At 39.7% G+C, this 12,982-nt stretch overlaps 1 protein-coding gene across 3 annotated transcripts in view; it reads right to left on the bottom strand.

Moving 5' to 3' along the window:
- Positions 1-1,735: 1,735 nt before the first annotated feature.
- lipib (lipase, member Ib) overlaps positions 1,736-12,982 on the bottom strand; it is a 90,761-nt gene continuing 79,514 nt past the window's right edge. For 2 of the 3 annotated variants that reach the window (XM_039745873.1, XM_039745874.1), the window contains exons 10-11: positions 8,355-8,528; positions 1,738-1,922 (exon numbers count right to left, since the gene is read on the bottom strand). In XM_039745873.1, coding sequence (XP_039601807.1) covers positions 1,835-1,922; positions 8,355-8,528 — 262 coding nt within the window. In that variant the 3' untranslated portion in view covers positions 1,738-1,834. Of the gene's footprint in view, positions 1,923-8,354; positions 8,529-12,982 lie in introns of all 3 variants that reach the window. The other variant, XM_039745872.1, reaches the window with a different exon arrangement.

The raw sequence follows: 12,982 nt of genomic DNA on the forward strand, positions 1-12,982 counted from the left end.
ATAAATAATTAAGTGTGTCATAAAATATGTTTTTTGTTCTTTATATCTTTATGTTTTTAATACTTTCTTCATTGATTCATGTCAGTGACACCTCATTAACATGCACCTTCAAATTAATACTGTCATTTTCAACCATCAACGTCGAGTCAGTAGAGAGGATGTAAGTCTTTTGCCATCAAATGCCATTTTGTCATTAAGAAATGTAAGTCACTCGTTAAGCTAACTTCTGAACCTCTGTGGAAGTAGGAAAGAAATCTATGCAGACATAAAGAGAACGTGCTACATAATGTGTTGAACCATCCATTCTATGCATCCATTATCCAACCCGCTGTATCCTAACTACAGGGTTATGGGGGTCTGCTGGAGCCAATCCCAGCCAACAAAGGGTGCAAGGCAGGAAACAAACCCCGGGCAGGGTGCCAGCCCACCTCAGGGCACACACACACACACACACACACACCAAGCACACACTAGGGACAATTTAGAATCGCCAATGCACCTAACCTGCATGTCTTTGGACTGTGGGAGGAAACTGGAGTACCAAGAGGAAACCCACGTAGACACGGGGAGAAAATGCAAACTCCACGCAGGGAGGTGAACCTGGGTCTCCTAACTGCGAGGCAGCAGCGCTACCCACTGCACCACTGTGCCACCCGTGCTAAACCATGTAGACCAAAAAGCTTTGCAAGGGTGCTCTTTGTAGACTACAGTTCAGCATTTAATGCAATAAGAATACAATATCCCTGACATATTGTTAAGCAAGCTGACAGACTTAGGCCTTGCCTCCTCTACCTGCACCTGAATAAAGGACTTTCTGACAAACCGCCCACAAAGCATTAAACTTGGCCCCTTACCTCTCCTCTTCCCTTTTGCTCAGCACTAAATTTCCACAAGGCTGTGTGTTGAACCCACTACTTTACTTTTTCTAAACCTATGACTGCATGAAAGTCAAGGACAGTGTGTGCTATAAAATGACCAAGCAGGCCATTGTTGTAAGAAATGTAGAAGCTTAAAACTTCAACTTTGAAAGATGTTTGTACATCAATACCATCCATTTGAGTGGCCTGGTTTTCCATATATGGGTTTTTCACGGGCTTTGACTTAAATTTTGTTAATTGTTCAATGAGTACATTGCATTAAAATGATGGGAACACCAGCACAGGTGTTGTATGATTGCTTGTAGTAATGGCGCCAGTTTGGGTCAAGTGATGGACATTAGGTAATGGTGGAAATAACTAGAATGAGGAGAGTATTTTGCATAGATAATAAGAAATGTAATATAAACCGATGCCCTTCCTAGTTTAAGCACTTGCACTATGGTGAAGTTTCTTTGTTAAACTGCTGTGTAATAAAGATTTCTTCTGTACTTCCATCTAGATGCCATGACTGCCTTCTTTCGAGCGAGAGCTCCTTTTCTTGACACGCAGCACAAAGTCGCAAGATGAGTTAGAAATGCCTTGTACAGTATGTCTTAGGAAGACAAAAAAGTCCTGTCTTGTATCTTTTATGATAGTGTAACAAAGGCTAAATTGTGGATTACACAAATAATGTCCTCTTCAAAATATTTAATATACAAACATATGTACCATGTATTCTCCTACCGGCTTAATCCATTTAAGGAGTCATGTGAGGCTGAGCTCACCCTGCCATAATTGTGACCAAATACGAAAACAATGAAGACCAGTATGCAATTAACTGTACAAACTATTTATAAAAAATTAAAAAATATAATATATTCCAATAATTACACTATTTTAAAAAGCATATTCATACAAAAATAATTAAATGCTCATATAAAATATAATAGATTGTCCTGCTTGAACTCCTTTGTTCTCTAATTTTTTGTGTCCTGGCAGATGATTGGTCTAAAAGTCACTTCCATATTTTCTTCCAGGATAACATCGTATCTGCACAAGGATGGCCTAGGAAATAAACAAATGAATTCATTAAAAGGAAATAATTCTACGTGATCATTTGACTTGTAAATCCAAAGCCTATGCATATAAAGTTGGCCCTGTACATAGAAAATGGAGTTCTGTTGTCCTTGTACTTTGGTTTTGGGCTTCTCTTACTATTTAATTGTTAAAGTCCACACAGAAACAGGCCAAATATGTAAAGCTACTGTATATAGCAAATATATAAAATGTGCAACTTTTTAAACACCTGTCACCATAACCAGATTTGATACATTACATTTTATTTTGGTTTCCATCCTTATTGTTTGGTTGAATTGCTGTAGTTCTCACCTTTACAACCAGCATAGATGATAAAATACCATTACTGGAGGTCATACCAAGTCTGCTGCTTGCTCCTCACATGTCAGAAGTTTTAATGTTTTAATGATCCTACTTTCCACCTGTCGTTTTCCTTTAAAGGTTTAAGACATCCGATGCTCCTTAATGCTTAGACAGAAAAACTTCCTAATGTTTGTGCAAAATTTACCATTAACAAGTTTCCAACTGTGTCCCCGTGTTCTTGATGAACTCATTTTAATGTCACAGTCTCGATCCACTGGACTGATTCTCTTCATAATTTTAAACACTTCAATCATGTCTCCTCTTAATCTTCTTTTGATTAAACTGTAAAGGATCAGCTCTTTTAATCTTTCCTCATAACTCGTCCCCTGTAGCCCAGGAACCAGCCTAGTCAGTCTTCTCTGGACCTTTTCTAGTGCTGCTTTGTCCTTTTTGTAGCCTGGAGACCAAAACTTCACACATGACTCCAGATGAGGCCTCACCAGTGTGTTATAAAGACTTCAGCAGAACCTCCTGTGACTTGTACTCCACACTTCAAGGCGCTATATAACATAACATTCTGTTAGCCTTCTTAATGGCTTCTGAATACTGTCTGGAAGTTGATAATGTCAAGTTCACTACAACTCCTCAATCCTTCTCATAAGGTGGACTCTCAAGTTTCAGATCTCCTATTGTCTATTTAATAAAGGTTTAACAGAGTCAAGATGATCTGCCAATCCACTTATCTTGGTATCATCTGCAAATGTAACCAGCTTGTTACTTACATTCCTATTCAAATCAAAGTGTCAAACTGAACTTTATTGTCATCTCAACCATATACAAGTATACAGATAGACGAAATTGCGAAGCTCATGTTCCACAGTGTAACAACACGACGTGCAAATAATAAATTAAAAATAGAATTAAAATTTAAATTTAAAATTAAAACACAAACAAGATAAGACATTGTGCAAAGACAAGATATGTAATATAATAAATAAATAATGAATGATAGATAATACCTAAATGATCAGTGTTTGATAAAAGTTATTTAAGACGTGTTAACAATGACAGGTCAGAATGTTTCACAGCAGAAGGACATCAAGAGTGTCTAAATCCTTAAAGGTCAGTATGAGATCTTCAGTTCTTCTCTACCTGCCCACTTGTCTTTGCAGGAAAGTGGCTCTCATGTATAAAAGTTTTCTTTTTAGAGGTGGTTAAGGCCGTGTGGAAGGTCCCAGGGGGCAGCCTGGTGTTAAGGAGTTTAACAGCTTGGGGGTAAAAACTCTCCTGTAGCCTGGCACATCTGGCTCTGATGCTGCAGTATCTTCTCTTGGATGGCAGAAGTGTGAAAGTCCATGTGAGGGGTGTAAGGGGTCCTGATCAATGCTGCTGGCCTTGCGGACACTGCGTTTGTAAAATATGTCCTGTAGTGAAGAGAGAGGCACCGCAATAATGTTCTCTGCTGTCTTCACTATCCTTTTCAGGCTCTTGCGGTCGGATATGTTGCAGTTGCCATACCAGACAGTGATGCAGCTGGTCAGAACACTCTCAATGGTGCCTCTGTAGAACATGGTGAGGATGGCAACCATTCTTAATGTCAGCCAATTTTGATGAGGTTCCTTTCACCATCACCCTCTGTTTCCTGAGAGCTAATTTGGCATCCCTCTACAAACATCACAACTCCCACTTCTTTTAGTTTGAAATATTTAGTTTACAGAAGATCTTTAAATAAATAAATGCATAAATAGCTAAATAAATAAATAAATGCAGTCATGTGAAAAAGAAAGTACACCTTCTTTAAATTCTAAGTTTTTATGTATCACGACATAGTAAAAAATGATCCGGTCCTTAACAGGTCTTAAAATAAGGTGTCACAGATGGCCGTGATATTTCTTTGCTGGAAGGATCAAAGGAGGAAGCCTGGTCAGGGCATTGTCTCCCCTGGGACTCTAGATGGCAGCCCTCATGGGTTGCAGCAGTGCCTCGGACTCCCGCAGGGCTTCATGGGAGATGGGGTTGTCTACAGCCTTGTTAGGATCTAGAGGTGCCAGGGGTCGCTGCAGCTGTTCCTGAGCCAGTGTGGCCATTTCTTCCACCACACCAGGAAATGCTGCCAGAAGTGGGGCAACAAGCACCTGAAGCATTTTTGGGTGCCTTATATAAGGGAGCAGCGGACAGTAGTCAGTGAGCCTGAGTCGGGAAGAGGGAGATGAAGCTTGCTGAGGAGGAATGGAGGAGAAAGAAAAAGAATAGAAAACAGAAAAGTATTGTGCAGTGTTGTACTTTGGACTGTGTTGTGTGCTTGTGGGAACGGGGAAGACATTCCACACTAGAGAAGAATAAAATAAAAACTCTTGTGCTTTTATCAGTATGCCTCCTGTCTGTGTCAGGTTCAGTGGCTGCTACACCCTCTATCTTTGTCACAAAGGTAAATACAACCTCAGATGAACAACAAGACGACATATTACACCACGTCATTATTTATTTAACAATAACTAAGACATAATGCAGAGTCAGTGTGTGAAAAATGAAGACCACCCTTACTGCTTCCACAGGAATTAAGAGGTAAATAGCAGTCAGGTGCTGCTAATCAAATGCACTTGATTAACTGATCCTCAGTAAGTGTTACCCCCTTCATAAAAGCAGACATCTTGTCAGTTTGCTGGTCTGGAGCATTCACGTGTGCGTTAACACAATGCCAAGGAGGGAAGACATCAGCAATGATATCAGAGAAGCAATTGTTGCTGCCCATCAATCTGGGAAGGATTATAAGGCCATTTCTTGACAATTTGAAGGCCATCATTCTACAATGAGAAAGATTATTCACAAGCAGAAAACATCCCCAAGTTCAGACCATGCAAAGCTCAGAGAAACTGCAAAAAACCCAAGAGCTACATCCTGGACTGTACAGGCCTCAGTTAGCATGATAATGTTAAAGTTCACGACAGCACAAATTGTGCTATGGTGCATCTTGTTGGCTTTAATTATCCACAAGTTGTTTGCAGAACTTGATTGGAGTCCATCTGTAGGAATTGGACTCAATCGATGAAATTGATTGGACATCAGTTAATAAAGCACACGTGCACCAGTTGTTACATATTGTATGAGCGTCCAAAGACCTCCTTGCAGGCTCAGTCAATGTATGTAACAACCCACCAAGATGAGATAGAATGCTGTTGCTGAGAAGCTGCTCGGTGAGGGCGTTTAACTCCACCCCTTCTGGTCTGCGCTATAAAACCTTGGTCATCACAGAAGGAGGCAACATTACAGGTTTAAGGAACTCACCAGATAGATCTTCACTAGCAGTGACTGCAATCCTCCAACACTTTCCTTACCTGAATTCCCGTATAGAGGACACCCACTGAAGAATGTCATTTATTTTGTTTATTTGCTTTCTCCACGGACAATAAAATGAATAACCCAGTTGGCATCCCAAAATTTCTTTATGTCTTCCCACACTTGGCCAGAAAAAAAAAAAATATACACATATATATATATATATATATATATATATATATATATATATATATATATATATATATATATATATATATATATAAACTGCTCACAAAAATTGAAGGAACACTTTTTAATCAGAGTATAGCATCAAGTCAATGAAACTTGTGGGCTATTGATCTGGTAAGTTAAGTGCAGAGAGGCTTGTTGATCAGTTTCAGCTGCTTTGGTGCACTACAGGGGCAACAATGAGATGACCCCCAAAACAGGAATGAATGATTTAACAGGTGGAGGCCACTGACATTTTTCCCTCCTTATCTGTTTTTTCACTCATGTTGCATTTGGCTATGGTCAGTGTCACTACTGGTAGCATGAGGCCATACCTGGACACTACAGAGTTGACACAGGTAGTCCAACTTCTCCAGGATGGCATATCAATACGTGTCATTGCCAGAAGGTTTGCTGTGTCCCCTAGCACAGTCTCAAGGGCATGGAGGTGATTCTAGGAGACAGGCAGTTACTCTAGGAGAGCTGGACAGGTCCCCTTTGGGTAAGGAGGAACAGGATGAGCACTGCCAGAGCCCTACAAAATGACCTCCAGAAGGCCACTGGTGTGAATGTCTCTGACCAAACAATCAGAAACAGACTTCATGAGGGTGGCCTGAGGGCCCGACATCCTCTAGTGGGCCCTGTGCTCACTGCCTGGCACCGTGGAGCTCAATTGGCATTTGCCATAGAATACCAGAATTGGCAGGTCCACCACTGGTACCCTGTGCTTTTCACAGATGAGAGCAGGTTCACCCTGAGCACATGTGACAGATGTGAAAGGGTCTGGAGAAGCCATGGAGAATGTTATGCTGCCTGTAACATCATTCAGTATGACCGCTTTGGTGGTGAGTCAGTGATGGTCTGTGGTGGCAAATCAATGGAGGGACACACAGACCTCTACAGGCTAGACAATGGCACCTTGACTGTCATTAAGTATCGGGATGACATCCTTGGACCCATTGTCAGACCCTATGCTGGTGCAGTGGGTCCTGGGTTCCTCCTGGTGTATGACAATTCCCAGCCTCATGTGGTGAGGGCATGCAGGCGGATCCTGGAGGATGAAGGAATTGATACCATTGACTGGCCCCCATGCTCACTCACCTGACCTCAATCCAATAGAACACCTCTGGGTGGGACATTATGTTTCAGTCCATCTGACGCATCAGACTGTCCAGGAGCTCAGTGATGCCCTGGTTCAGATCTGGGAGGAGATCCCCCAAGACACCATCCATCATCTCATTAGGAACATGCCTCGACATTGCCAGGCATGCATAAAAACTACTAAATACGATTTGGAGTTGCTGCAATGAAATTTTGGTAAAATGGACTAGCCTGCCTGCCTGCCGCATTACTTTTTCACTTTGATTTTCAGGGTATCTTTGAATTCAGCCCCTCTGTAGGTTGAATATTTTCATTTCCATCCTTTCGTTTCTAACACATTACCTAGTTCATATCAGTATAGATATCCAGGAGGATTTCTTTTTCCCATTGAGATCTGATGTGTTTTCAAAGTGTTACTTTAATTTTTTCAGCAGTTTATATATATATATATATATATATATATATATATATATATATATATATATATATATATATATATACTGTATATGGCGCCCTGCCCGGGGTTTGTTTCCTGCCTTGCGCCCTGTGATGGCTGGGATTGGCTCCAGCAGACCCCCATGACCCTGTAGTTAGAGTATAGTGGGTTGGGAGTCGGCCAGAGTCGGGAGGAAGAGTACAAAGCCTGAGAAAGAGTGGAGGCAGAAGGACTGGCGACAAGGGTCTCAATACTTCTATGAAGGAGAGATTTCAGTTTTAATTTTTAATAAATTTGTAAACCTTTCTGAAAATATGCTTTCACTTTGTCATTATGGGTTATTGAGTGTAGACTGATGGGCAAAAATGGCAAATTTACCCATTTAAAATGAAATCTACAGCATAATAATGTGTGCGGAAAGTACCGTACTGTTTCAAAGCCTACAAACAACTAGAGAATTTTTTTTGCTCTTCATGGCAAGTACAGTATATCAAACCAAATCTCTCTCCTTTTATATGGATTTTATTTTATCAAAGACAACAAGTGCCTGCCATAACATTACTGCCTTACAGCTCCTGATGCCCATGTTTAATGCACCCTATTACAGACTGGCATCCTGTCCAAGGCTGATTCATGCCTTGTGTTCCAGCCTAATCTCTAGAACCTCGCAGGTCAGAATTAAGGGGCACAGTGCTTAGTGCTGGCCCCTCACAGGTCCAGTGTCCTGAGTTAGAGTGCAACCCCAGGGCACTGTGTGTGTGTGGTGATTGCCTGTTGCTTCTGTGTCTGTGTGGGATTCCTCTGTTTTTTCTGTTTATAATGCCCCAGATTTGCAGTTTTACCCATGTGGGTGTGTGCATGAATGGGCCCTGTCAAAGACTGGCACATCATTCAGTGTTGGTTCTTTACCTTGTATCTGATGAAGCCAGGATAGCTTCTGGTCTCCCATGACACTGAATTGATTAACAGAGATTTGAAACTGGAACTGTATATTATAACCTGAGCTCCTTAGACATTAGAGGGAGATACTGGGTAAAATAATTGACATTTCATACATTGCATGAAAAGCATATTACCTGGTGTCATTCTCCAGTGACCGCAGTTTCAAACGAATAACTCTCAGCTTATATCTCGGACCAATCACATTTCCAGTAGAAAACTTTATCGAGATTTTCTGTATTTTATTCATGCCTTTGTCAAACTGGGCCAGCAGCTTGGTCTCTGTGTACTGTTCAAACTTTGAGGCTTTGCTAAATGACAAAGAATATATATATATATCAAATATATGAAAATGAGAACATGTTGTATCATATTTGAAACATACATCATAAAATCTTGTCCTTAACATATTCATCCATAACCTCCATTAATCAGTCTAGTTTTACTTTATTTGTTTAGTTGAAGCTTTTTAATAAAGGAGCTTACAGAGCACCAAGTCTTAGAGCAAGTGTCTTCTGTGAAAGAAAAATGAGACTTAAGGTCTCACATAGTCATATAGGGGTAATATAATTATTGCGCATAAAGTGTTTTGCTATGCTTTCCATCTATTTTAGAAGTAGTGTAAAAGGGTTCAAAAATGTCAGAAGCATATCAGGAAGCCAGATAAAGGTCAAGTTAACAACAAAAAACAAGAATGTTCTGGGTGATGGCTGACAATCATGTACTCAGTAAGACTTGACAGATGTCACACATACAGGAACTCAAGAAGTAATGAAAAGTAAAATTATTTTAAGGATCAAGAATGTAGTGAAATGAGGCTTTTATTTTAGTGTGTTTAAGCTGGTTATACTCTCTAATGGAAATGTCTTATGTCTTTTAACCAATCAGAGTAAATGTCAAAACATATGAGTCTGCAACTTTGCTTGTTGAGCCTGTCATGAAGTGTATCCCTTTTCATAAATAAAAGATGCAGTGGACAATTTTACTCCTGCATGGTTCGTCGAGTTGATTAGAAACAGATATACTGTATATGCAAGGTAAAGATTTCTTCCACACTTCACATTCCTTGAGTATGAGCTGTAAAGATGAAATGAGTCGTTGATGGTCTTCTGATGGTTACTTCCAGCAGGATAACACACCATGTCACAAAGCTCAAATCACCTCAAACTGGTTTCCTGAACATGACAATAAGTTCACTGGATTCAAATGGCCTCCACAGTCACCAGATCTCAGTCCAATAGAGCACTTTTGGGATCCGGTTGAATGGGAGATTTGCATCATGGATGTGCAGCCGAAAATTCTGCAGCAACTGCATGATGATATCATGTCAATGTGCACCAAAATTCCTGAGGAATGTTTCCAGCACCTTATTGAATCTATGAAATGAAGAATGACGGCAGTTCTGAAGACAAAATGGGGGTTCAAACCAAGGTTATTATAGTTAATGAAAATTTAAAGCAAAACTCAAACTATTACTAAAAAACATTTTCGTAAACTGAAATAAAATAATTAACAAAGTCAATTTGAAAAACTAAAACTAAACTAAACTATTAAAGTAGCTGGAAAGACTAACTGAAATAAGACAATAATTTACTAAAAATGTTTTTAGTTTTCGTTTTTGAATGAATATTCTTGCCATTAGTCTTTAACCCTTTTAACTTTTATCTCTAAAACAGAAAGAAATTCACCATAAGCCACCTGAATATATTCATCCAGTGAACGGCAGCTGGTGGCGGAGGGTGGCTGTTCACACAGCATTTGCGGTGAAAGAGAGAACTGACTACGGGCACGTAAAAACGTGAGAAATAGAAAGTGATTTACTGTGCCACCTTTCTTTGCACTTGTTATATATCAAGATGTAATTTAAAATGCCTGAAATCGGAATGTGCTGGTCAACAAAATCTTTACCATATGGACATATAAATCACGAGTGGCTAACGTTTCAATTTATTTTTTTTGACAATAATTCACCTGCCACTTCGCACAGTAGAAATCCTTTCTGAAAATAAAGCTGCACTGATCGAGAGATTGACTAGGTCATCATACAAGATTAGCATGTTGTTATTGACCAATCACTTTTGTTTTAAAATGTGCCTGAGATGGAATCAGAGATCAATATGGCTGGTAGAAAATAAAAAGCCAAATATGGGAAATTTTTGAATGCAATATTGAAGAAATTCATTATAAGTACATTATCTTGGAGCAGGATATGTTGTCTGGTATAGACATTTAGAGTAAGAAAAAACCCTCAAACCATAAAATTCATCTAAATTTCTTTACAAATTGGTCCATTCTGGACAATAAAAGAAAAAGATAAAATGTGCCAACAATCAGTGCACATTTGTTCAGCACAAATAGAAAATATTTTTAAAAATTATAAAATTGTATAAAATTGTTCACATTCAGTACCTGGTTTTGATTATACTTGTTTGTACCAGACAAAAACAAAATCAGATAGTAAATGATGTAGTATAGTAAGCTTTTAAACTCATAAACCCGTTAAGTTTACAGTTCTCTCTGATTTGTGACACAAAACTAAACTCCATAGTAATTCTTTAACTGTACCATAATTACAAAAACTAAAACTGAAACTAATAGATATAAAAGTAAAACAGAAATGTCTTTATGAAATAAAAACTAAATTAAAACTAAATATATATGATGAAGGAAAAATAAAACTAAAGTGAATTTCGAAGTAAGGTCAGAAAAAATATAGAAATAAAAACAAATATAAAAAGGCAAAACTATAATAACCTTCGTCCAAACTGGTACTAGACAGGTGTACCTAATAAAGTGGCCGATGAGTGTACAGTATATTTATGTTTAATAACATAGTATAGATTTATTCATTTACATTCATTCAGTCATTTATCTATTATTTATTTTTTACTTTGTATTACTTATTCATCAATGTTCTTACCTAATCTTATTTGCTTTTTTTCTTTTCTTATAACTCTGTCTTTGACAGCCTGTGTCCGTTGCTTCCTGGAATAGGCTTCAGCTGCACCCTGCCCTGGATGTGTGAGTTTAGAGGATGAATGGATCAATGAATACTATAATCAGTCCTGCCCAAAGTAATTCCTACATGCACGTCGCAATTTCAATTACAGGTTAGTTCACTGTTTTGGATTTAGCTTGTGAGAGGTTATTTCAACTTTCAACTTGAATAATTTATTTCCTCTTTTACACGTCAGTCAGCACAAACATTTGAAATGTTAGAGCGTGTTGGTGCAGCTTGTGTCTGATAGTCCAAACAGTGGTGTGGCGGTCTGAACAACTCTTCATCATATGTCACACGTAATCTTGTTGCAAGCTATTTCAAAAACAAAGAGAAAACGTTCAACTTTCAAATCAGTTAAGTAAGTCACACCCAGATGTTAAGCTAGGCATGTATTTTCTAGCTTCTTAAAATAAGAAATACTGAAACTTAACCAGATGAGATGTTTCTCTACACCTCAGAATTCATTTTGCGACTGCCGTCAGCAGTTCCATCATCAATGAAGAGAAGTGTGCCAGGACCTGTGGCAGCCATAAACGCCCAAGACATAACACCCCCAGCACCCAGTTTAACAGATGAGGTGGTTTGCTTTGTATCATGGGCAGTTCCTTTTAAATCCATATAATACATTCAACAGACAGCAACCTGGGGTGGCCAGCACTGCTACCATTTGTGATATAGCGAGCAGTTTTTAAAATAAATATTCGACGCATTCGTGGCCTAAAGAGGGGTATGGTAGTGTGGCCAGAGCAGTTCCCAGGTGTGATACGGGTTTGGGAATTTCCACACTGAAGTGCATAGGTGTGGGATCCCCCATGTCTGTGATCGATATTGGGAGCTGCTAATCACTGCACCTGTGCCACATCCCCATTATAAATAGGAGAAGCGTGAGTGTGGAGGGGAAACGAAAAAAGAAAAAGGCGAAGGTTAGAAAGGAGAAGAGGTAGAAGGCTGGAGAAGGAACCAGTGCAGGAGCAAGCTAGCGAGTGCAGGCTTGCTGTAATAATGACTGGTACATGGGAAGTGAGCCCTAGCGGGTTGTTTGGCTGACACTCGGGGGCAAATGAATTGGGTCACTCCTGCTCCTCTGAAAAACTCAGCAGGAGTTATTGATGAAGGCAGCGGCAGTCGGAGGCTTGGGTGGTTGAAGCCCCAGTGTGAGCACCCTGGTCGCTGGGGAACCCAAGTCTCGGGCCGGCAGAGCTGTATGCAGCCAGGGCTCAGAAAACTACCAGACCAGTAGGAGAAGGTCAGCTGCAGGTAGGATGACTCCCCTGTTGAAGGGCCCGGATGGGAGAAGCAGAGGAGCCGCCAGCTAAAGAAGGAACCAGGTTTATAAAGGACTACTTCCAGTCATTGTTTTTTTAACCTCACTTTTAAATAGAATATTTATTGGATTATTTTAACCTCCATATTTCACTCTGTTTTAAACAGATTACTTCTTTATTGACGTTTTGCAGCACTGCACTTTCTTTTAAAACACTGAATTTGTTTTATTCATTTTTAATAAAAGCGCGTCTGCACTTTGCACCTTCCCCTTGCTTTGTTTGGTGTCCTCATTGTCCAGCTCATCCAGTCACATTATCGACGGTGTCGGGTTCAAAAGGCTCCCAAAGGAAAAGTGGGAGCGTGAAGCAGAACCCCCATTGTCACACCATGCAGCTCTCTAACTCTGGGCTTGGTCGATATCTGAGTAGGAAGTGGACCTTCTCCTATGTTTGTATGTATTCCATCTTTGAGATTTCTGTGTTAGGATGGTTGGTATTG

The sequence above is a fragment of the Polypterus senegalus genome, chromosome 2, assembly GCF_016835505.1.
Source record: "Polypterus senegalus isolate Bchr_013 chromosome 2, ASM1683550v1, whole genome shotgun sequence".
Classification (NCBI taxonomy): Eukaryota; Metazoa; Chordata; class Cladistia; order Polypteriformes; family Polypteridae; genus Polypterus; species Polypterus senegalus.